Genomic DNA, 27,696 nt, shown 5'->3' with positions numbered 1-27,696 from the left:
TTAGAGTGAATTGCTAGAGTGGCCTGTAATTAAGTGGATCCTGTAGTGTGAGACAGCGGGTGAGAAGGGGTAAATAGCGAGGATCGTTTAACTTGATTTTCGCGTTATCCTTAACGAAGTTAAAGTGGCTCTCACGTTCTATGGTCCGCTCTCGTTACCTATACGCGATAGAATCGGTTGTCTGACCTGCGCAAAATTCCATTTCTTTGTTCCAAGGGTGTCTATTGGAATTTTATACGAATACCAGGTTCTTACTATTGGGTTGGCGACTAAGTGATTGTGGATTTTGTCAATAAGTGGTATTACAAAATCCGTACATTATAGAGTAACGTAGAAAAAGAAAAAGATAACAAGAAAGTAGAACTTGATCGTGAAGATATTAATATAAGGAAGGATCTCGTTGTTCGTGCCTGAAATAAACTAATAAAGCCAACGTGAAAAATAGTATACAGAGCTTCGAAACGTCAACTTTCCTTTGGCTCAGATAACGCAAATAAGTTTCGAGTTTACTCACACATTTTAGGATTAGTGAAACAAGATATCTTTCTATTTTGAAGTTTCAAATTTCTTTCTCGCTACAGTACCTTCGTTAAAACAATATCTTCTATCGTTTAGGAATCGATTTGCAATTGCTACTGTGTGTGGCTATTTATTTATTTTACTTGAACATTTAATTGTGTTGTATTGGGTTGGTAACTAAGTGGTTGCCACCTATTGACAAAATCTGGAATCACTTAGTTGCCAACTCAATGGATCTGGTTGACAATAAAATCCTTTATTATGTTGGTATGTAATGTTAATTGTTGCGTACAATAACTTCGTAGCGCTTTTTCTTCCATTATTAAAATTAAATTCCCTTTATAGTTTCTATCTATAGCGCTGCCGTCAACTTGCAAACCCAATTCTCATATAATTTCGATTTCTGGAATTTCATAGAGCAACGATAAGAAATACCACCTACTGACAAAATCCGCAATCACTTAGTTGCTAACCCAATATTACGCGTGTCCTACATCCTAAAAAAAAGGGAGGTTACATTTTCGAAGGATGGAAGCATGAAATCTGCTATAGAAGATGAAAAATGAAAGACTAGAAAAATGGGATCGATCGGTGTACGTATTGGTTTATGTCGCGTTGTGTAAATATAATTTCATTTATGCAATTATCTATCTGGAAGTAGGATAATTAAAGCTAGCTATCATATGATATTACGGTAACGATACTACAGCGTTGCCATATGTTGCCTTTCAATTTGCCAATTTGTATACAATATAACTATATTTAACACACTGTTGACTGGCAATTTTACTGAGAATTTATCTCATGTCAACAGATATTATTTCGTAATTGGATGTGCAAGTAAAACAATGTAAATAAACTTTAATAAATTTTATTTATTATTCAACTTGTAATATCTCTTTTTCCTATGATAAACAGTGTAATAATCACTTACGTGTAATGGTATACTATAATGGATCATACTCTACACGCTCTAGTCGGATTTGTTTTTCTGCCAGTGACTATTTTTCTAACACGTGGTCTCTTAGTTGTCCGGAAAGCCTGAAGGGTGCACCATTATAATAAGGAGCTGTTTTAGAAATTCGAGAAGCGTCAGGTGCAATGCTGCGTTCTTTGGAATCCACAGTTATCCATTCTCTAGCCACTTGCAGTAGAAATTTGTTGTATCTTGTTTTATTTTCTGGCAGATAGGTACAGTACATTTTATATGCATCGAACAAGGTGCAGTTTATCAGAAAAAATGCTAATTTTTTGGACCGTTTTAAAGTTTTTCGTAAAATACTGCTGTTCGCCAAATACTGATCTGCACGATCTACCCCTTTCATGTACTTGTTGTACTGTAATATGCACGTAGGTTTAATGATATTTTGATGGCCTAGTATCAGATTCGCTATTTTCTGATACAGTATCATTTCTCAAGTCACTACAATTTGATTCACAATCGCTCGCACAATCGGATAAAACATCCGTGTATAATTCATTGAAAGATTCTTCATTGGTACGTTCCGTCATTGTTGACATTTTTCTTACAACGAAGGACGTAACTTGACTGGTCTTGTAAGCGAGAGACACAGCTTGAGGTATGCTGACCAACAATTGCACTGTATCATCTCCAACAGCGCACTGAGAAAACGATGCTGAAACGGAAAAGAAGCGCATCACGAGTTTATTCGTGGCCGGTCGGTAACATTTGGCCATGAAAACACCAGTTAACTCGTGACCGGTCAACGATGTGTTAACCAGAGTGAAATGAAATTCCGTTATCTACTTTGTATTAATTTGACGAAGCGAGACTGCCCGAACAAATATTCCGATCTATCGAGGCAGCGTGTTCAATCCATCGTACAATTGATCTTGATACCTGGCAATATAGAAATTGATCGATAGTTGGCAGCACGCGAGCAAGCAATTTGATAATCACGTGACAGTTCTGCTCCCGCCATTTGTCAAGCGCGGGGTCATTTACGCTGACGCCTATGCGAATTTCTTCTCTCACAGGGTAGGTCGTTGAAGAAGTATCCATCAATTTATCATTTATCATTATCAGCGATTGTGAAATGGCAAAAGGTAAGGATTACAGTTAGAATTACAGCGATCATTTTTAACGCAAAATACAATGGAAAATAAATTCCGGTTTTAACGATAATGTCTCAGAAGACGTCTGTTTATGTTGAAATACAGACCGCATAAATGCAAGCCACAGTAGAAATGGAAATAATCCTGCAACCTGTTGTACGTCTAGTTTCAATAAACAATCGTCTTAGGGACACTCTGAGCTGCTTAGAACTATAAACGTGAATCGTACGATTGCATTTTAATTTAGTTTAGTAATTGACTGAGCTTCGAATTGCTTAATATTTATTGCTGCAGCCTTTCCCTAAGAATGAGTTGTAGAAAAGAAACCGAGAAAATGATAATTGGCCGTTTTAAATATTGGGTTGGCAACTAATTTTTGTCATTACCGCCTAATGATAAAATCCGTTGCCAACCCAATCCAATATAAAACCCAACCCAATATAGTTGCCAACTCAATATAAAAATATTGAAACTATGAAAATGTTGGTGAGGATTCGTAAAGTTTATCCACGTTCTGTAAGTAACTTTTGTGGAGATTTTTATTTTAGTTTGACGAAAGAACGAAGGTGTTGCGATAGACGCGGTTAATTAACGAAAAATTTGCATAACTCGAATTAAAAATTAGAATCTAGCGATCGATCAACGCTGCGCTATGCAATAATGAATAATTATGCTTGTCATATTCGCGGATTAATCCCGCTTCGTTATTCTGTAATATATTACTCATTCACGAGGGGATGCTTCACGAGTTAATTAAATTCTTATCGTAATTATATGAATGATAATGCGACATTGCAATAATTTTCATCGAGGTACTTTGATCTATGTAAATCTCCCATCTAACGATTCGTTCTCCACATCGATTAATTATACTTATCTGCTTAATCTAACTTTACTCTTGTCTCATGTTTTCTAGAAATCTTAAAAAGTGCACGAATTTCGCAACGCGTCTATTAGATTGGCAACTAAGTGATTTCGTATTTTAAATAAGAAGGAAAATTCAAAATTTTCGCTTAGAACTATAACTTTATTCAATTAGGTATTGTCCGTTTTTGTCGATGACCTTTTGCCATCTTCAGGCAGTGTCATAATTCCATGTTCATGAAACTTCTGATTTTTGCCAGCAAAAAACTGAATTAAATTGTGATGTTACATCATCAGCGTTATTAAAAATTTTATCATTTAAGGAGTTCTGCATGGAACGTAATAAATGGTAATCTGAAGGCGCAAGGTCAGGGCTATATGGTGGTTGTGACAACACAAACCAACCTCATTCCAATAATTTGTGGTCAGTGACCAAAGATCTGTGGGGCTTTGTATTATCGTGATGGAAAACAACACCCTTACGATTTGCCAATTTTGGCCGCTTTTCTTGACCTGCATCGCTCAGTTTGGCGAGTCGTTGAACGTACACGTTTGGATTAATCGTTTGGTTTCTTGGTAAAAGTTCAAAGTACAGAATTCCTTTATAATCCCATCAAACTGACAGTATAATCGTTTTTTGGTGAATCTCAGCTTTTGGTGTCGTCTGGGCTGGTTCATCTTGCATCACCCACGATCTTTTCCGATTAACGTCGTTATAAACTATCCACTTTTGGTCGCCAGTAATCAGTCGTTTCAGAAATGGATCAATTTCGTTGCGTTTTAGAAGCGAACCGCAGATGCTAATGCGTTGCGTCAAATGAATTTCCTTAAGCTGATGAGGGAGCCATAAACCCAGTTTCTTGACATAGCTGAGCTGTTTTAATTTTTTTTAATGCATGTATGCTATACATTGAGCTTCACTGCAATCTCACGCGTTGCGCTATGACGATCTGAATCGATAATGACCTTGATGTGGTTCTCGTCAACTTCAACTGGACGGCCAAATCGTTGAGCATTTTTCAGTGAAACATCACCAGAACGAAATTTGGCAAACCAATTTTGACACTGCTTTTCTTTCAAGGCTTCATTCCCATACACTGCACATAACTTGTTGTATGCCTGCGATGCGTTCTTGCCTTTTCGGAAATAATACAATAAAATATGTCTGAAATCCGCGTCTTGTTCTTCCATTTTTAATGGTGGAAGCCCAAACAATAAGAAAACAATATAGGTTAGGTGCTTTGAACACGTTGACAAAACAAAAGAATGTGCTAAGGCCACCTATTGACAAAATCCGCAATCACTTAATTGCCAAACCAATACTTGAATAAACCTACATAGTACACCTGCGTCGTGATAATTTTACGAATGTCGTAACCGCGTTGCAAATAATTAATAACTTCCTGTACTGTGGTAAGCTAATGTTTATTTTAAGATGTATACCAGAAAATGAACATATGGTCGTATCTTTGTGAAGTATGCAACTAGCATTAGCTACCTTTTCGAAATGGTCTTTGGTATAAGCACCGGTACGTTTGTAGAGAGTGTAAATAACTTCGTTTGAGCACGGCATTCAACGATTACTTTGCTTTTCCGAATTACCTTGAGTCAAGTGTGACATCAACCATCGATCATTTACCTTTTCCTTTTTCCCACTAAAAAACATCTGTTACAAAGCATTTAATTGCATCTTTTTCAAAGACTATGCTCAAGTTTTTAACTTATTTTTTTTTATTAATAACAATTATATGATTCTTCAATATATTGGGCTGGCAACTAAGTGATTGCGGATTTTGTCACTACCATCTGATGACAAAATCCGCAATCACTTAGTTGCCAACCCAATACATTTGTTTGTCCTGTTTCTTCCATCATTTTGTTTCAGTTAATTTCTGTAATCTTTATTTTCACAACATATTTTGTACGTGTTTCGCTACGCAAGGATTAACAGTTGCAACTGGGAATTAATTTGATAAAACGAGAGAATTGTAATCGAACGGTTGCCAGCTCATTCGTTTAAATTTCTATTTCTCACTGATACGCGAATTTATTTCATGATATTCCATTTTTTTCTCTTTGTAACCTATGAATATTTATCAACTCGTATTATTCTCTCATCATGTTTTGTTCGCGATTCGTTGGCCGAAATCAATAATTCAATTCGGGCAGAAGACGGGTCGCCAGGCTGCTTTCGCATAATAATAGCGCGTCAGTGAGACTACAGAGACGCGTCGCAGTATAATTTACTGGAAATTCCTATTTCAATTTAATTGCTCTAATTAAACGCAGTCCGCTGTTCTCTTGCTTCGAGTCAACTTATGTCACAAGGAATATGGGCTAATAATCGAAGTTTCGAGGAATTGCCAGTTAAATCTTCTGATCTCGAGGCACTTAAATTATTTTAACGAGGTCGTAATGCGGTCGTGCCTTTCCTCACGAAATTTTATTATGAAATTCCTCGCCATCTTGTATCGTGTGCTAACCAGCTCCTTGCTCTTGAAAACTTGATACGTTCGTAGCGACATATGAGTCATAGGACGCTTCGAATCGAGAATGACTCATGCTGTTTTGCCTCGGAGTATTAACACCGTTTCGATGTCCAAGATTTAAAAGTAAACAAACTCCAGACAAAACAGTATGGCCGTTACGTGCAACCGTCGACCGGTGTCGAATTCAAACTTTTCGCTACTGCCCGACCAGTATAAACAAACGAACACGTTCTCTAGGACAGTTAGTATCGAGCATTCAGTAAGCATTACGTAGCAGACGAGCGGCATTGAGCGAACGACGATTAACTCTGTACTCTGTACTCTGTACTTAGAACGATTTTAAATATATTCGACCATCACAAGTATTCACTCGTCGTCATTTAAAGCAACACATTTAATCATCCACCACACGTTAATAACTGTGCCAGTTGTCAAAGAGAATTATGTGCGGTTCGAGCTACAGTCATATGCTGAAACATTGGAGCTGTAGCTAAATTAAGTTTAACTTACTTGGAAGTGGAGGTTAAGAGGCAATTTCCTGGCGTGGTATTTGAAAAGTGGCAACAAAAGCGTAACCACGATCACATTTTCGGCGAAAAACTCTTCTTTCATTCTCTGATCTGGGATATGCTTTCTTTTTGCTTCTTGAAAGCCCTAATTCCCTGCTAGTCGAAGGAAGCACTTTCCTTTGGTAGCAGCGGGTTCCGCGCGAAACCGCCACGAATAAAGGGAGAGTAATGGCTTTAAAAACCTGGGAAGGAGAGATCCTGCTTCTTCACTATCTTCTCCCTTGAAATGCCACCGCGATTTTTATTCCCGAATAAAGTAAGAGGCTTACTAGCGAGAATCCTTGCTCCATTCTGTCATACGCGTGGGATCTTAATGATCCCTTGGAAGCCTCGCAGATTGAATCTTAGGAACTTCATATTCCCTCTGGATCTGTTTCATGTATTCGTCGCTGGATATAGCTACCACCAACTGTAACCTTTGTTAGTCCTGTACGAGGAGTAAAAGTAGGGCGGAACAATGGAAAAAGATGTTTCGCCAAAAAGTTTACACTCTATTCTATTCGATATAATATTTATTTATAATATATGTTTATTTATAATATAATGTTTAATTAATTCGATCGGTTCCTCTATAACAAACATAGTTGTATAGGTATCTTGGAATCTATCTGATAGGAAATTGTTATTGAAAAATGGGAGAAGAAAAGGAGCTTATAAAGCAAGCTAAAGATAAGCTGATAAAACTATAAACAAAGTGGAGGCATTATTCAAAGTAACATGATCTAGTAGGTACGCGGAGTTCTTTGACAAGAAACATTTTTCCTTCGAATAACTCGATGGTAATGTCAAATCCTGCAAATAATTCCGATTTTCCTCGAACAAAATCTCTCTCGTTCGCACGTTTATATTGTCTTTATCGTCTAACAAATATTATTAACAATTTAACGTCATAGATTCGTCAACTTTCACTTTCGCTTGTAACGGATGCTGGAAGAAAAGCAGACCGATATATTATGCTGGCAACTAAGTGATTGCGGATTTTGTCATTACCACCTAATGACAAAACCCGCAATCACTTAGTTGCCGACCTAATAATATTTTGAGTTATGCTTCACGGATAGAAGAAAATAGATATTTTTGCCGAGTAAGAATGCTTTTGAACGTGATTTTGTACAAGTAGAATGTCCTCGATTATTATTGAAAAAGAAATATTTTATTCAAAATTAATACACAAAGGATATAACCCAACAAACACGAAGATGGTACCCTGCTGGGGGTAACCATTCACATGCTATATATATTTAAGCTATAATATTTTACCAAATGTCCTAATGGACAAATTGTAAAATTTAAATAGATAACAAAAAAAAATTAATACAACTTATCGCTCTCATTTTGTTTCGTTTGTTGCTTGTTCAATTTTTTTTCTTTTTAGCGAAATGTTTTATGGTTATTCCCTTGAAATCTACCTATTATCTCGTTCTATTATTATTTCCGGGCTCGGTATAGTATCCGGACTGCAAAATATTTGACTCTTATTAGGCGTTTTTCAGGTCGCTGAAGCCAAAAATGAGGGTCGTGTTTTACGGAAGTGGGACGTGAAAAACAGTCAACTGTTGATGTGTGACATCCTCATGAATTTGAAAGATACCTTTTTCAAAACACGCTACTCTTAACTTACTGTGTGGCTTGTTTTATATGCATCTGAATCATGATTACTGAATTAGGTTTCACTTATTTTCTGTTTTTCCGATCGTCTCATCGTAATCATACAAAGACCATATTGAGATATGCATAATTTTATGTGCTAGACTAGGTTAGATGCGTAGTAGAAATACTTGTATGTGAGTATGTGTGTGCGCGGCGTCTCGAAAACGGATGAACGTAAACTGTTCAGTCGGTTAATAGTCGGATATGGAAAAAAGTGCTGGGACGCGTGCAAGTATGTATCGATGAATATCTTAGAAATCGTCCATCAAATAAATATATAATTATTTTAATATAAATTCCAAGTGTAAATTTAGTGTTCCTATACCATTATTTCGGCTATTAAGATCCAAAATTTTCAACAGACCAGTAAAAACGGTAAGCAGGAAAACTGGCATTGCCAATGCCATCACCTGATCACGATCTCATGCAGATTTCCAAAGTTCAAACCTTGGTCTGTCAAATGACCATAAGGCAGAATTTTCAAAACCGTTCCTTTTCGTGAAAAATGACTCATTTTTGGTTTAGCAAAAATATTCCAGAAAAGACACGCACAGATAACAAATTTTGCAGATCCTTATCTTCCTGTATCCATGCAGACATCTATTGGGTTGGCAACTAAGTGATTGCGGATTTTGTCAATACCACCTAATGACAAAACCCGCAATCACTTAGGTGCCAACCCAATACTTGTAGAATCTAGCGAAAATTTATAAAAATACGATAAATAAATCGCTTAAATTAACGTGGTGTTGAATATTAGATGCTAAAAAAATTGGTGAGACGATGACCGTTACTGGACGTTATTATTTTATTTACATAAATAAAATCCAGTTCGATGAATAAATTCATTGCTGGTAATCGAAAAAGCTTCAATTAGTTTATAATAGATTAGATTATTAGATAATAAGCTATTTTAACGCGATTAGTCTATCTTTATTAGTCAGCCATGCGCATACTGTTGAGCTTAATGCTTCTCGTCGCGTCGGAATCCCCCTACTAGTTGGAGGTGGTGTCTGATTACATTTGACATGTTGTAGCGCACAAGGTAGCAGATCGCGTGAAATTTCCACAAGGATTAAGGATCAAGGATATCCACGAGTATAATGAAAACCGTCTTCATCGTCTGTCTTTTCCCGTTCCAATTTTGTTAAAACTTCCTTTCGGCATGTATAAGATCGTGAAAGGATAGTCGTTAAAGTAAGCCGATTTATAGGTTAGGTTTAAAAGAATAAGCCCCATGTTATCCTTACACAGCGAGACGGCTGGGCGGGTGCAAATAAATTCCCATAAGTAGAACAACTAAAGGGATTCTAAGGTCTGAGTTGGAACTTGAACCTGTGAATTTTCGAATGAATTTAATATTTATGTACATGCCATAACACATATCATACGTTCACATTATATGATTTATTATATAAATTTAATCATTTCAATTTAATGGAAAGGCACTTGTCTTTTTACAAGGATATGCACTTGGATATCCTCGTTAAACCCTTTGTAAATTAACTCGTAGTAAGATGAAATTTAGTTGGAAACTTTTCGACAAAATGTCAGGAATTTTGTGCGCAAGTTAACGAGTTGGAGAATTTGCAACGAACGATGAAGCAACAGCGTTTTCGTCTTCGGCTAAAATCAAGTTTACGTAACAGCCAAACGTTGAAATATCGCTGGTGAAAAATCTGAAAAAGATCTACCATGGAACAAATGTAAACTTTTGCAAAAAAGATCACATTTATTTTATATAATCAAGCCGTTTTAGTGTTTTAGTTAGATCAATTGAATTGTAATTCAATTAACCATACGCTACTGAAATTACAGTGAAACTAATAATTATTTAAGCAACAGAGCATGCATATATTGCGCTGGCAACTAAGTGATTGCAGAATTTGTCAATAGGTGGCATTGACAAAATCCGCAATCACTTAGTTGCCAACTTTGGCAATTTGGAGGAAATTTATGTTTGTAGGAAAACAAGTTAATCCGTGCATCATGGAAGGCATATACGCGAGTTGGTCTAATTTCAAGAACCTTCTAGGCCTGTAAATCCTAGCCATGTAGAGTGCGGTTTATGCGTGCTGTTAAAACGACAAGCAGTTGGTGGCTCGTTCGTTTCGTGACATCGTGAAACCGTAAGCGGCTTACGATCCCTTTCTTCACCCCATTTCAGCTTTCCTTTGGGATTCACCTTCGTCATCCTCTTAATATCAAGCCGTCCAGGATATTAGGCGTCGTTTTAATATCGCCCAGAGAAATTGTGCTTGCTCGACAGCTTTATGCTCCGTTGCCTTCCATTCTTCCCTAATTAAGAGATCCTTAATTTAACAATGAAATTCCGTTGATAGCGAAAACGGTCATCTGAAATATTCCTCTTCATTTACCATTCTACGTATTACTTCAAACATCAACAAAACTTACATTGCCTTCTTTGCTTTGTTTATTAAATTTCCATCCTATCTACTGTATCTACAAGATAAAAGATCAATTAGATTGGCAAATCTTTAGAGTTTAATATGTTCCTCAATGTTTTATTTGGCAAGAACTTTCTATTGGCTTAGTAACTAAGTGATTGCGGGTTTTGTCAATAGGTGGCATTGACAAAATCCGCAATCACTTAGTTGCCAACTTAATATTAGAAGAATTGGTGTTCTTTGTCGAATTAAAAGAATCGAAGAAAAGCTTATGGAAGGTTTTCTATTGAGTGGAAGCAAATGTCATTTACACTCGATTTAGAAGTTGAAACTCCGTGCCACGCAAGCTGAAAAAGAGAAAACGAGAAGGCAGAGACAAGAGATGAATTTTTTCGATGTGGTTCGATAAGCTGTCAGGAATTGATTTTGATGGATCGAGCAAGTACGCTGAAAGCAGGGTAACCGCTGTTGACGTTCAAAAAGAGATCTTGAAGGAGCGGTGACAGTTGGCCCTAAATAAAACTGAGACCACCTCTGGATCTCTCTAAGCATACGTATGTGTACCTATGATGTATATAGTACAACGGTTCACGTCACAAATGTGTATATTGGGCAGCTTATATTTCAACTTTATCTGTTCTAAAATTACCATTCTTAGAATCCTAGCTTAGGATATCTTATATATTTCAAGATGACTTTCATTCGAGGATATCTTAGAATTTGTTTATAGTATATATTTATTGTTGAGAACTGTGGCTCTTAATTGCCAAAATAAAAGTAAAGGAACATTGGGGTTACACTTAGAATTCATATTGAAATAGTTCTAGATTTATTTAATAAACGATTTCTAGGATCTTCGTCGATTTGCACGCGTCTCAGGACTCTTTTTGTTTCACCATCTTCCATACCACACAGCCAACGGAACAGTTACATTCATCTGTTTTTCAAGACGTCACGCACACACATACTTCCACACACTCATATTCACATACGTGTGTCAATACTACGAGGCCAATCTAGTCTAGCACACAAAATTATACATATCACAATATTTATATTCCTACTAAGGAAATATTTCAATCTTTGTCCTGATATTATACTTTCTTGCTGTAATTCTTTTTTGGCTCCTTCGCCTCATTTTTTTTATTACTAGCAACTTTCCCTCTCTTTGGTACATTAAGGTTCTCGTTGGTTGATCAAATTTTCTTCTCCCTCCTTGTAGTAAAATGCTTCTTCAAACGTAGCATTATTTCTGTCTCGAAATTTCACCACAGGAGGAAAGTATTGCCGAAGAAATCTCGTAGAATGGTGAATTATCTTTCACTACTGAACCGAGATAGACGTTGTACGCAGAAATAGTTGATATCGGAGAAGAATCCTTCGAAAAGTTTACGCTAGTATCACGAAGGAGACACAGGAAATCACGAAATTGACAGATCACCGGTGATTTCCTCGCGTGGCAGTTCGAACGTTTCACAAATAAGGTAAAGAATTGAACTTTAGATATATTTAGTAGTAAAATTTATTGTACGAATCCAACAGAGTGACGGTTCAGTGTTTTTTTTTTATTATTATTATTAAATTTGTACTTTACAATTTGTCTAACTTAATTGTTAAATAACATGTGGATAGCTACCCCCAGCGGGATGCCATCTTCGAATTTGACCATTTTATTTTTTTAGTGAGGTCAGTGAGATGTTTTCTTTTAGTCTTCTGTTCAGAGTGTTAGAACAGAGAATGTCGAGAGCTGATTTTAGGAATGTTTATATACTATGGGTTTGGCTCCTATGGAGGGGATGTCACCGGGGCCCAGGTTAAAGATGGCCGCGCTGTTACTGTTTTCTCACACTGGTACACTCTCTACGTTGTTGTTCCTATGGCCTGCGGAACGTTCGTTAGACGCCCTTGGTTTTTCTATCACTAATTTATGGCTCTGTAACAATAGAAACAACAAACCACTGCAGAACAAATTTTTGATCAGCAGCATAATATACTATTTGAATTTAGAATCGTCATATTTTGATTTTTACAAGGCTATCGTGTACTTTCACCGGATCGTGACAATTGACAATCGTGAAAATATTGAGTTGGCAACTAAGTGATTGCGGAGTTTGTCAATACCACCTATTGTCAATACTACCAAATAAATCGGTAAGGAAACATAAACCGTTGTGTCGTGCTTTAAAAAACTAATAAATCGAGCTTCCCTAAGTTTCGACTTTGATTTCCCAAAGGAAAACTGTACTTGCCATCGACTTCTTATCGATCGCGTTCTCTCTCTTTCTCTCTCTCTGCCTGTCTGTCTGCCTCTTTATGTTCAGTTCGACGCAACTCCTATGTAGACCAGTGGTTCTTAATCGTATTGACATTGGCACGATATTGCATTCGATTGCTTGTCGTATTTATCGGAATTAAACAACAAATTAATGGTCCCTTGTATTATTTATTTGCTTTTATATTTTATATTATATGATTTTATATCTTGTAATTCCTTTCACATATAAAACACATTTCGTTATGTAACATTTATACATAGAACGTACTTATTATAGATGATTCAAATATTTATGAGAAGTAACTTATTTGTGTATATGGACATAAATATATTTTCCAAAGTATATTTCGCATAATGTTGGAATTGTTTAATGGAGGTATTGTATTTGCAATGGAAGAACCACTGATAGATAATAGATGGTGTTGTAGCGTCCTGAGAACACTTTGTACAGCTCGTAAAGTGTTTCACGATTGAATTAGCTAGTATGCATCGATATCTGGACGAAAACGCCCTTTGAAGGACTAGGCTGACGAGCATACGATATTGGGTGTCCTTTTCTACTATTATACGCCGTGGTTTCAAATTACTCCTTGTGGAGCGACAACATATTTTGTTAAACTCTTTTTTTAACGTAAAGTATCAAAGCGAGTTTTTACAGTCTTTTCAATGGTTTTCATGAACACACTGTTATAGTTGTAAAAGTTGTTTTGCTTTAAGCAGCCTTGTGACACGGATCTAGTAACGTAAAAAATTTCGCCTGAGAAACAGGAGTTGCTTCTAATCTCTGGCTGCTTTTATGTTAAACTCGCAGGTGCTCGCATCTTAATGACCTCTATGCGTCGTTTTATACTATAAACTCTTTGCAAACTCTTTCTTTTTTAAGTTCTCCTTTGCTGTCATGTTGCTAGGTTTAAATTGGTGTTAGCTGGTGGCTCCCAACGTCGAAAGTTGTTGTCAATATTTTAACATCCATTTTATCCGTTTCTTTTGATGTGAAAATTTACGAAATTACCGCGATAAGTTTTTGCACGATAAGTATTTTGTAGCAATAAGCTTGGGAATTTCACCGCGAAAATTGCCTGCATACTGCATATTGCATTCTACATACTGCATACGATGGAAAATGTACGGCACGAGAGTTGCATTGCATATTCGAAATAGCATATAAGATTGCACTCTCGCCAACCTTATTTTCTAGCTGTGCCTCTTCTAATAAAATGATTCAAAATGCCACGGAATATCTTACTAGTTTCTGTGTCTCGTTCTCTTTCCATTCTCTCAAACCCTTTTATATCCTTCGCGCCCCTTCATAAAACATCCCAATTGTGAATTTAATCGCAAGGTCATCCTTCTCGTAGATCTATTCAATTCCTTAAGATATTGGGTTGCCAACTAATTAGATGGTAATGATAAAATCCGCAATCACTTAGTTGCCAACCCAATACATCGATGTACATATGTATCTCTGATACAAAGCAGTCGCGTGTTTCGCTTACATACACATACACATGTATCTATTTGCATTGGGGTTAGGTAAATTTACTTTCATTTACTTCTCAAATATTCCTTCAAATGGCACATCTCTAAGTTATATCTGCGAGTTAAAAACATCCAAATTAATTAATTATACAACCGAGCAATTGTTTGTTCTTCCAATTACTATTATACTATTGAGATATGTGTAATTTTGTGTGCTACACTAAATTAGCCGCGTGTAGTGACACACATATATGGGTATGAGCGTGTAGAAGTATGTGCGTGCACAGCGTCTCGTAAAACAGACGAAAACAACTATTCCGTTGGTAGTGCGATGTAAGATGGCGGGACAAAGAGAGCGCTGAGACGCGTGCAAATGTATATCGACAAATATCTTATCAATCACGTATCGAATAAGTCTGAAACTATTTTGATATTAATTCTAGGTGTAATCTAAGTGTTCCTATACATTTATTTCGGCGATTAAGATGCACAATTCTCAACAGATACGTTTTATCCTTGAAAGACGACTTTTGTAGGGAAAGCTTCAGTACCTGGAAGCACTGCATCCTTTTTGTAATACGAATGTTTAGAATTGGTTGCTTTCAAGTGCGATCCAACAAAAGTTTGCTCAGAGAAAATGTTTTTTCTCTTTAGTCGCGTTCAGTCTAGGAATTTGAAAGATTACGATCGCTCGTTATTTCTTATCGGCACAAATGTGATGGTAGAGATTGATCGCCTAACGTTTGGCCAAGTGTCGCGGTTTTCATGCGTCGGATTTATATTCCGCGTACGAGACACGTACACATATTTGTATAGTTTTATTTCATTTCCGTTTACAATGCTTTTTCCTATCTAGTTATTCTCGCGTACAGTGAATCGGTAAAAAAACCGTGTCAATAGCTAAACTTTGATAAATCCGCTACCGACTGTATATGGGAATACTGTGCAAATGAAATACTTTTTTCGTTCAATATTTATTGGAAACATTTGGAGCACGTTCTCCAACGACCGCTTCAATTATTCTTCTCCGTCACTTTCGTCGAACGTTTCCCAAAACCAGTTGTTTTTAACGTTACCGTTCTAACGAAAATAAACAAAAGTTGAATTTTCCTTCGAATTTAACTGGTCATTTTCTCGCGGTTTTCCAGCTTACTGAAATGTATAGACTACGCGAACGAGCCTGTACCACCTGATCCGACGTACAAAAATAAAAAAAGAAAAGAAAAAATAATTCGCACAACTTCCTTCCCCTTTGACATCGTTTCCCGAGTTGCTGTTGTTCTTGTATGACACTGCTCTTCTTTCTCCTTTCGTTTCTTCCTTTTCCTTAAGAAGCGCTCGAGATGATCAGTTTCGAGTTTCTCCGAAACTTTGAAAAGTAGTTGCACGACCCGTTCGATGTATCGAGCATTATCGAGTTATCAGTGCCGTGATTTGAAATCACGAAAGATGATACGCGCGATCGTCGAACTCAGCATACAAATTACCGGAATCACTAAACGATACTCGTTCCCATTTACATCGAATAATATGGATTTGTTGGGTTGGCAACTAAGTGATTGCGGATTTTGTCATTAGCTGGTATTGACAAAATCCGCAATCACTTAGTTGCCATATATCTACGTACATTGACACGGATTGGTTGTCTCGCACCTAATTTGCATAATATTCCACATATCGCGTGTGTAACTCCACGTCATTCGCTGCATATATTCAACAATTAATCTGCCACGTTCAGTAAATTAGAAGATATTTTCACAATGTGTTTGTTTATTCATGCAAAAAAGTTGAATAATTCACGTGCGTGGAAGGCCGCGACGTATTCTCTATTTTCATTGAATTATGTACAAGATGAATAATACAAAAGGACGAGAAAGGATAGTTGACGTCTTCTATATTGCCTTTTGCGCTTAATAACCATCATCGTTCACCGACAGTAACGTAACGATCGTGCCTTATTCGTATAGTTGCAGAACGTGAATCAACTAGATCGTAATGAGAATTTAATGTTGAAACGGTGAGGCATATGGTTGGTATAAGCTCTGCCGATGACAAATAGATGTTGCGTTGGGGGAAATTTGGATGTCTGTTCGTAAAGGAAGAAGGGATTCGCTGACCTTCCACGGAAAGATCGATAACGGCCTTCTTCGTTGTTTCAACATGTCACAGTGATAATGTACTGCGTATCGAACTCGTCTAATTTTCATCTATGCGAGTTTCGATCGATCATGGGGGTCAAGGATAATAGGTTACTCTTCTTTTCTATCGATTCTCCATAGCCATGATAAACACGGTGGAAGAAAAACACTCGCTTGCTTCTCTCCTCGATGTTAAATTTTGCTTGAAAAGCACACTAAATCTTATCGAAAACGTTTTGGGAATCCAGGCCACAGCTTGAAATATTCTCGTAAAATTTCCCACGCTTTTCGCATAATTTTATTACCAACTTTCCCTTTCCTCCGCTTCAACGCACACAATGTCGAAGAATTGTTTCATCGTGGCGATTTGATCGTCGAATATGTATTTCCCGAAACGAAGACGAAAGAAAACACGCGTTTCGATTATGCTCTTTTTTTATTTCCATCTTATGTAATCCGGAAATTTTTCCTCGGAAAAACTTTTAATCGAGGTAAGTTAAGCGACCAGCCTGAGGTAGTCGACAGAAATTGGAGAAACAGGTACTCGCTAAATCGATAGCGCTCATCCAGATTTCTACGATCGCGTGTATCCAGTTGGCGATGCAAACGTCGAACGAAGCTGCTCAAAGACTTCAATTTGAACATTCATTCGCGTCTGTGTATGTGAACTGAAAATCGCAAGTTGCACGGAATTTCTTCAACATTAATGAGAGCGGAAGAACACGGTAGCATCGCTGGGCGGATATTTACGATACGATCCTTGCAAAAGACAGTTCTCATTTTTCAGGAGATTTTCTCATTAAAACTCAACGTCAGCGTTTAAGCGCTTTTTAGCTTGGCATATTTTACTTTCCTTAATGATTATTCGCATATATAATATATACATACGGTACGTGAGCGGCAGAACTAAAGCGGGAGCGACAGAAGGTCGCCCCGAGATAAGTATTTTTTATGGAAATTGGGCCAAAATAATGGCTGGCTGCAAGATTTACGACAGTTTCGCTCGGCGCATAGTTATACGTACCTCGAAATTTTCATATTTTCAAGCGTGCAAAAGTTCCGAAACACCGTGCATAATCGAGCATTTTGTATACTACATGCAAAATAACATATGCCAATTCAAATCGACGTATGCATCGTATGTATCGTCGTGAAACATTACAAATTGTTTACTATATTCGCTTACTTTGCATCAAAGCCATTCCACTTTTTCTAATTCTTTTTCGCGTCTGCAAACTTAATGATCGCTAGGATTGACGTGGTTTATTATACGTGTTTTTTTGTTTAACAAAGAAACGAGTGATAAAATTGTAATAGTCAATGTATATTAAAATTACTTCAAGTACAAGTACAGAAATAGTTTATGCCGGTCGTAACCGTCGCTCGCTCGATGCTACTGTTCAATTCTACGCTCGCTATTCGACTGTGTGACTCGCTATACTGAACGTCCTAGAGGGCACGTTCGTCTATTTGTATCGACCAATGGTGTTATGAAAAGTTTGAATGTGATTCCGGTTGACGGTTAGAAATAACAGCGATAATATTTTGCCCGAAGTTTGTTTACCTTCGAACGTAGCGAACCAAAACAACGTTGGTGTTCCAAGGCACAATAATATGAGTCTCTGGCGATTCGAGTCTTCCGTTGACTCATGTACCGCTACAGGATTTTTAGACGTTGATGATGTCACGACCGGCACACTTACAATCCGATGGACTGATGATGGAGGTAAAGATGTGGCAACTCGGCAACAATGTATATCGCCGAAGTGCCTAATGAGCCATCAATATCCCAACGGTCCTTTCGCCGAGTGTTCGAGAAGGAGGCGTGCGTCGAGAAAGGAGGAGAGGTCGCGGACACCTAACGAACGCGTGGATAGAGTGGGGATATTGAGTGGTGACAAAGGGAAAAGAAACAAATCCGATCAAAAGTCAAATTGTGAGAGCTTTAGTCTTGGAAAGTCACAGCTAGAGTTCAGAAGCAAATCGTGATTAATGTGAACCAAGTGGTAAAAAAATTAATTCTTTTTTTATTTTTTTTTATATTTTATTTTTCTTTTCGTCTTCGATTTCCTTTTTTATTTTACGTGACAATGACTTCTTTTATCAGGTGTTATTCGGTAGAGTTGAATATATTAAACGGTATGCGAATATATTAACCCCTTGACGTACAAATAAAATAGAATTTGATGTGTGCGAAGAATACTATTTAATTTGGCACAACTGAACAGTTATAGTGCAAGCTTACAAACAGGATATTTTATTTCGAAATTTACATCGCTGTATAATATTTAATTAAGTTGATATATAATGTTAATGGATAGTAGTTAAGTAACATTATAAAATAATAAATGAATAATTCTATGAAGTATGATACGTTTCAAAACATTTTGGAATATGTAGAGGAACTAGACATTTTTTACACTGCCAAGTTGTTTCGCTTCTTATACTATTTCTTATGCACACATGGCATCTCTTTGCAGGATGTTCCTTTTTATTAGTCGAAGGTACATGTTCAGTAAAATGTGCCCAATGTTTTGCCTGTAACCGAGTTGGCCACTCACTTCGCGACGGTCTGCCGCGTGTCGAATAATTAGGAAGAGACAAATTATGTAGCATATCTTCTGAGATATTCAATCGTGTCGTAATAATTACTTCAAGAAAAACTCTACACTTTTCCTTTTGTATACCCGTGACCTGCAGACCGCTGTTACGAAGGGAATAGAATTTAGTGAAATAAAAAATATTCTAAATAAGGAGAGGTGCATATTATTGTGCCCTTGAATATAAATTGTGTTTTGGGTTACAAGGTGTAGAAACAAAACAACTNACAAGTAGATTTCTATTGCTGTTTCTTGTAGCATTCAGCTACAGCTACAGGTTTAACTTTTTTGCTAATGTCCTTTGTTATAAATATATGAACGTGCGCCCTATCATATTCTATTGTATTGTAACACTGAAAGTGTGAGGATCTGGATCAGCATACACTATACCTATACTTATACTTATTTCAATATACTTTTCTATTATAAATTCATCAATTGGTTCCTCTATCAGTTAACCTCAACAATATCATACATAAAATTAATAAATAATGATAACAATTTATTTGTTTTTGACTTCATACACTATATCTGTATTTATACTTACTTCAATATATTTTTTTATTACAAATTCATCTATTGGTTCCTCTATCAGTCAACCAAAACAATATCACACATTAAATTAATAAATAATTATAACAATTTACTTGATTTTGACCTCATACACTATACCTGTACTTATACTTACTTCAATATACTTTTCTATTACAAATTCATCAACTGGTTCCTCTATTAGTCAACCTCAACAATATCACACATTAAATTAATAAATAATTATAACAATTTACTTGATTTTGACCTCATACACTATACCTGTACTTATACTTAGTTCAATATACTTTTCTATTACAAATTCATCAATTGGTTCCTCTATTAGTCAACCTCAACAATATCACACATTAAATTAATAAATAATTATAACAATTTACTTGATTTTGACCTCATACACTATACCTGTACTTATACTTAGTTCAATATACTTTTCTATTACAAATTCATCAATTGGTTCCTCTATCAGTCAACCTCAACAATACCATACATTAAATTAATAAATAAAGATAATAATTTATTTAATTTCAATCTCATACACCATACTTTTACTAATACTTATTTCAATATATTTTTCTATTACAAATTCATCCACTCGTTCCTCTATCAGTCAACCTCAACAATACCATACATAAAATTAATAAATAATGATAACAATTCATTTAATTTTCACCTCATATACTATACCTGTACTTATACATTTATTTATTTCAATATATTTTTCTATTACAAATTTATCCACTCTTTTTCTCTTTTTCTATCAGTTAACCTGAACAAATTGAAAATTTACAATCGATTGCTTTGTTGAATTAGGCAACTTAGAATACAGCACATAAGTGTTATAAATAGCTATGTAAAGCAGGTAAAAGAACATTTTAAATAAAACAGAATCGACGCACGATTTTCGTAATCCTATATTAAGTGGTTAACATTAAAGGGTGAAAATAATCTTCTTAGTTTTCAAGAAAATAGGATTTGTAACGGCACATGAGTCAGAGGACATTTCAAATGATGTTATTGTTTTGCCTCGGACTATCAAGATCGTTAGGATACAAGTAATGTAAAAACAAATAGACTCCGGGCAAAACAATGTCTCCGCTACGCATAACCGTCGAATAAAGACGAATTTGAATCTTCCGACGTCCCCCCCGACCAGTATAAATAAACCGACGCAACGGAAAAGAGTTTAGTATCTCCGAGTATCTACGAGCATATCTTTCTGTATCAACGAGCGACCTAAGTGTCATCTACCGACTTGTTCGACGAGCATTTATCAAGTATTCATCCGTGATTTTACTTTGCGATTTATACTCTATACTAACGACTCAGCGATTATAGGCTGTACATTAATTTATTATTTTTAAATATATTCGACGGTTACAACAACAAACGATAACCTCCAATTAATCTCACGGTCAAACATCCTTCATATCTGTCCTCTACAGATTCTAAAAAAAATATTACGGAATGGCTCGTTGTTATTTATTATCGGACCGAAATTTAACACTGTGTATACTAGGAATCGGTATGCGTGTTTACGTGGATGTTTACGTATGAAATCGATATTCCTAGAAAATTGAAAGAATAATCTCTGCTTATAATACGTATATGTAGATATATAGATGCACGCGTGATAAATTCACCGAACAAACATTTTCTCCATTCTTTGTCCCCCTTCTCGTTTCGTTTGAAACTTACACAGTTTGCTAGTTGGCTGGTCTATCAGAATACGCTCATGGCGAAAGAAGATAACACGAGAATGTACTCAGCCATATATGATTACTAGTAACTCTCTTCGATCGATCGAAACTTGCTCTAAGATTTTACCGGTATACTCTTGAAAGCACTCGATATCTGGCCCCATTCGAGCGAATCGTTAAACTGACTGCCTCCTGACCTTAATTAATCCCAAGATCCTCGATTCCGCCGCGTAATTTTCCGACTATGCGACTGTGTTCTGGTATTGTCGACGACTTATTTTGTGAAAAAGCTGAAATACATTCGTCATCTTTCGCGAGTATGTAAGAACGTCGAGATATATTAGGTTGGCAACTAAGTGATTCCGGATTTTGTCAATAGGTGGCATTGACAAAATAGTTGCCAACCCAATAGATCTGGTTGATAATAAAATCCATTATTATGTTAGTATATAATGTTATTTGTTGCGTACAACTTCGTACCGCTTTTTCTTCCATTATTAAAATTAAATTCCCTTTATCTTTACTATAAATAGCGCTGTCGTCAACTTGCAAACCTAATTCTTGTGTAATTTCTATTTCTGGAATTTGATAGAGCAACGAATTAAGCGAAAGTGATTTGTAAAAACTGTCGTTTTCTTTGCTGTACGATACGTCTAAAGTCGAGCAACTCGGATCCGACTAGTATGATGGGAAATGCAGATGCCATTGATTCGACAACCTACCTACTACCAACTAGCCTACTTGACAATAACCCTTTAGACTTTGACCTTATCTTTGCATATGGCCCAACACCAAATTCCTCCCCATTACGTAGGGCATTCAGGATCCTCTCCTTGCCCCTCAACTCCTACAAACTCAGTGTATAAAAACTGTGTGCACTCGACCACGAGACTAGTCTTGGGTACAGTCTTGGCCGTGATTTGAACAACTATTTTAATACTTTGTAACTTCGCTACTTTATTGTAACATTGTATTTAACCACTTTGGCGAATAAAAGCATATAAAAATATTAAAGGTCAGTCAAGTTAAGCTATTGCTCAGCTCTTCCTCTTTTATCACGAATTTTATGTGACATTTTGGCGAAAAGTGCTCGTTGGGTATACAAGATATCCTACCTACGTGGAAAAGGATTCAACTTGGGCTACGGGTCATCCTCAACGACAAACTCACAATCTACGAATCTAAAAGCCTATAACTTGATAACGGACATTCTACGGAAGTTCCATTTCTACGGATATCAAGATAAAGCTCGATTCCTTTGTTCAATATAGAACTAGACGTTCTAGCTTTGACAGTCAAGACTCAGACGAAATAGCAATTTTCGGAAAAAAAAAGAAAATGTCTAAAACATCAACAAATGAAGACAGCGAAATTAGTCTAAAGCAAGTATTAGACGCGATACAGAGACAGAACGAAATTCACGCGAGAACTACCGCCGAAATTCAACAACAAATCCAAATACTAGCCAAACGATCAAGCGAGGAGAGTCAACGCCTTGCTAAAGAGATCAAACTGCTAAGAAAAACAGTTGCCGAATTGAAGCTATGCATTGAAAGTAAGCAAATAATTATGACCACAGATTTTGAATCTGTGAGTAATACCACAAAAAAGACCGCGAAATCGAGAAACAGGGATCGTGTACCCGTAGCGAGCGCCCCCGAAACGATATTTGACCCTGATAGCGATAACGATGACGAATTCCAAAAATACAATGAGCCACGACACCTAACTATGTTATCAGCGGAAGACGCAATAAGGTACGTTCCAACTTTAAACGGTGACGATGATATTGGTGTAGAAAATTTCATAAAAGAAGTACGTGCTATGCGAATGCGTTGTTCACAAAAAGATTTATTATTGAAAGCCATTAAAATCGACAAAATAGTTGGTAAAGCCGCGCAAAGTATTCGAAACACACCTATTGAAAGTTATGCAGATTTACATGACGCTTTGAGATCCAACGTAGTGGTTGAAGTAACATCTGACGAATACGAAGAACAATTACGTGATTTGAGACAAGGACGCTACGAATCTGTTCAAAGCTTCAATATGCGATTCCGCCTCATATTAAATAAGCTTACGTATGCAATAACTAGTGAAAATCCACAACCAATTACGAGACGAATAATGATTGAAGCCACCATGAAAAAAGTAAGTGGAATTTATTCGAAAGGACTTCGACACGACATAGGACGCATACTGTTAGCAAGCAAACTAGATTCATTGAACGAAACAGAAAAGAAAGCCGTCGACATTGAAAGATACCTACGAAAACAAAAGGAATCGAGAAGGACAGGTACTCGACCAACAGTAACGTATAACCGACTTAATAACAAGCCGATGCAGACGAGCAACCGACCATTACTTGCCACACGTAATAATCCAATCAACAAAAATATTTCACCATTTTCTAAAACGGAACATGTACCATTTGCTGAGCGACAGCAAGTAAAATGTTTCAAATGTGGTAAATTGGGACACGTTGCACCACAATGTGAAAATTTTCAATTAACCAATCAAATATACCTACCATCTCCACGAGTAAGACGAGAACGAGGATCAACAACAGCAAGAAAAAAACGTTAACTTTGGAGGACCAAAAACAATCTAAGGAGGAAGGGGTATGTGACAGCGACCATACTCAAATCCGCACCATTCCACACTACCTGACAATGAATCGTTAGATTTTGACCTAACCTTTGCACATGGCTCAACACTAAATTTTTCCTGTTACGTAGGGCACTCAGGATCCCCTCCTTGCCCCCCAACTCCTACAAACTCAACATATAAGAACTGCGAGCATTTGACCACGAGACTAGTCTTGGATACAGTCTTGGCTGTGATTTGAAGAACTATTTTAATACTTTGTAACTTCACTACTTCATTGTAACATTGTACTTGACCACTTTGGTGAATAAAAGCATATAAAAATATTAAAGGATAGTCAAGTTAAGCTCAGCTCTTCCTTTTTTATCACGAATTTTAAGTGACACTAGCAACACTCTCTTGACAAGGCAATTCACATTCTCTGACTCCTCAATTCACACTGACTGTTATTTCGTCTTTCTCCCTTAGCATCTCTTCCTTTTTTCTCATAGCCCCACCACACACGTGTTCCGCAACCGTTTAAAGCCAGAGTCACGTAGGCCCTTGTTCCGCGAAACTATTCGATTGAAGGACCGACGATACATAGATGGCGCTATTGGCACTTCGGCTTTCTCGCGACATTGTTTATGGTTCATCCGATATCTCTTAGGCCTTTCGACCACGATATTACATGTATGTACTTATGTGTTAGTACTATTTATTACATGCGTCAGAAAAAATAGATAATTATTAACAAAATTATTTAATAATATTAACAAAATTGGGAAGATTATGGATTCGCGTTTTTGCATTCGATATTCAAAGGTAATTGCGTAAACATGTATGGTATCTGTGAGATGAATATAAATTTTTGGAAAACACATTGATTGGATAACGAGAGCATCTTTCTGGCTGAAAATAAAGTTGGTAGGATGGTTCAGCTGAAACCGTTTCTATAGGAGAAACATCTCATTGTCACGCCTTCACCCGCGTGAATGTTCCGAAACAAACTTTTCGCGATGTGAATGCAAACTGCCGTTCTCAACGCCGTTTCACCAAATCCATTTTGCTGCTACACGTTCATTTGTGAAGCGTAGAAATACGACGATAACGAGCGAGTATAGCTGGTGAACATAGCAGCTTGCATGAATGATCTATCGATGATAATATGCGGTTTTGCAATTCCTTCAACTCGCAGCTGCTTTTAAATTAAAATTTATTCTGCTAAATTCCCGCTATCACAAGCATTCTATTCATATTTATTTTATTAAAAATACGACTGCCAACTGGCGTGAAGGCATGAGAGAAATTAAGAAAAATATTAGGTTGGCAACTAAGTGATTGCGGATTTTGTCAATACCGCCTAATGATAAAATCCGCAATCACTTAGTTGCCAACCAATAACATAATATCTGCGAAAGAGCGGAATCCTGCGTTGAAGCACCCACAGCCATTAAGAATTCGTAAAGTATCAAAAAACATCGTGGCTGGATAAAATTACGTCTGATTCGCAGCAATAATTGCATTTCGTTCCTCTCAAGTTGTTAGTAACTTGAAACTGCTTCAATCTCGTTTACGTCAAATTATTTGGGTTTAGTCGTTTTCTTTCTTTTTTTTCCACCAACGATCAGCGTAATAAAGAAAATTTCAAAGTAGAAGGAATTTTTTCGTCGTTGGAAAATAGTTAGGAGAAAATAGTTAGATAACGAGCGACTTCGATTATTGGCAATTTTGTGGGGCGGAATGGAACCGAAGAACTCGTTAATACAGGAAGTTTCGCGATATTGGCTGAGAATGATACAGGTCGGTCGTGAACAGGTCCAACAACTTACCACGTCTCTGCCTTTCGATTTATATCGTACGTGTGTACATAGATCGAATTGTCGACATACTTCAATTTCCAGAGCAGCTTTTAAGCTCAAGTTATAGGAATTTGATCGATAACTATTGGGTTGGTAACTAAGTGATTGCCGATTTTGTCAATAGGTGGTATTGCCAACCCAATACATCACAATTAAATGTTCGAGTAAAATAAATAAATAACCTCACACAGTATCAATTGCAAATCGATTCCTAAACGATAGAAGATATTGTTTTAACGAAGGTACTGCAGCGAGAAAGAAATTTGAAACTTCAAAATAGAAAGATATCTTGTTTCACTAATCCTAAAATGTGTGAGTACACTCGTAACCTAACTGTGTTATCTGTGTCAGAGGAGAGTTGAAGTTTCGAAGCTGTGTATACTATTTTTCACGTTGGCTTTATTAATTCATTTCTGGCACGAACAACGAGATCCTTTCTTATATTAATATCTTCGCGCTCAAGTTCTAGTTTCTTATTACCTTTTTCCTTTTCCACGTTATTCCATAATGTATGCTTAGTTTCGTTCAGTTTTGTACAAGGTGCATTTGAAACCAACAGAAAGAAGAAACTCGTGACGGGTTTTGTTCAAGTGAACACAATGATAAAAAAAAAATTGTATGCTTTTCGGTGGTCGGGAATTTGCGAAGGGTTTTAAGTTTTGGTTGCTTGAAAAGCTGTCCATTTCGATGTACATGGAACGTCCTTCAACCTCAATGGCTGGCCAACCGTGGACTCGCAATATCCGGCAAAGACGGCATCGACAGCAGAAAATATAAGAGAAAATCGGAGAATTCCAGAATGCCACGATTATTCTGGTTCTTTCAACCTTAGGTAGATCGATTTTATTAAAATCGCGATCGTAGGCGTCACACTCAGCTTCGATAAAATCTCGAATTTTCTTAAAGACCGAGGATTATCATATACTTTTTTAGGTTATGGATCGCATCGCTAAATCTGAGATAACTTTGAGGCGTAAGGAAATATGTGCAAAATTTTAGAAGAATATTACAAATAAAATCGTAAAACAGAATTTTCAAAAATTGAAAGAGACGAATTGCGATTGGTTACATGCGAATTATTGAAATTTGATTAAAAATTTTATTCGAAATATTTCTTCAACTATTGCGTTTTATTTTCAGTAAAATTACAGAATTTCTTTTTGTTACGTAAGATATTATTTACTTATTTCGCATTCGGGCTGGAAATGATTTTTTCCCCAGACATTGACCTCGTCACATGATCTTTTTATTATTAAATTATTTTCCGGGAGATCCTTTTTTTTTAATCGTAGCTACAGTAATATTATAGCAGAGCAGCACGAAACTGTGGCAGATTAAGAATAGAATTTTTGCGAAAAAAATGTAACTGCGCTAAATGAATTACATGGGCGATGGTTTTAAAGAAACGCGCGTTAAAAGTGTACCTTGGTAGTGCTCATTATTTTCATAAAAGCAATAAATTGTTTCAGCGTGACACAGTTGAAACGAGCGCACGAGACCTTTGATCGACATAAACGAGTATGGGGTGTGAAACGCGATGAATAGAGTGAAAAATATGTTTCAATGGTGCAAAACCTCGAACCGTATAAATACATGTTTCTTTATCCATCCGCCTTTTTCTCGCGTGATAACGAGTTGCAACAGTGAATTCTATTTTATTCCAGCATAAATCCATATTGCGAGAACTACGCGCTACAAGTGGTTTCACAGTCGTTATTATTGAGCGTTCGGTTCAAGCCTTTAATTATAAGTAGGGAGTGTCGCTTGAGCATCGAAACGATCAAATTACTCGTCATACATAAACTATATATTGTAGAGCGAGATGCTAAATACGTTTTAATATAACCGATATGAGTGAAGTTGGCGCGAATTCGATAACGTTATTGAAAACAGTGCAAAATTCTATTCGAATAATCTATAATGAATAAATAT

The 27,696-nt window shown here is 36.6% G+C and overlaps 2 protein-coding genes across 4 annotated transcripts in view; both read left to right on the top strand.

The window, feature by feature from the left end:
* LOC122577323 (cadherin EGF LAG seven-pass G-type receptor 1-like) overlaps nt 1–27,696 on the top strand; it is a 71,860-nt gene that overhangs the window by 12,581 nt on the left and 31,583 nt on the right. The gene's annotated exons all lie outside the window — the stretch shown is intronic.
* On the top strand, nt 20,075–24,243 carry LOC122577321. The gene has a single exon (XM_043748587.1). The coding sequence runs from the start codon at nt 22,655–22,657 to the stop codon at nt 23,900–23,902; it is 1,248 nt and encodes a 415-aa protein (XP_043604522.1). The 5' UTR covers nt 20,075–22,654; the 3' UTR covers nt 23,903–24,243.

The sequence above is a fragment of the Bombus pyrosoma genome, linkage group LG18, assembly GCF_014825855.1.
Source record: "Bombus pyrosoma isolate SC7728 linkage group LG18, ASM1482585v1, whole genome shotgun sequence".
NCBI classification, from domain to species: Eukaryota; Metazoa; Arthropoda; class Insecta; order Hymenoptera; family Apidae; genus Bombus; species Bombus pyrosoma.
The sequence above is the reverse complement of the archived record's forward strand: the minus strand, read 5'-3'. Positions and strand labels throughout refer to the sequence as shown.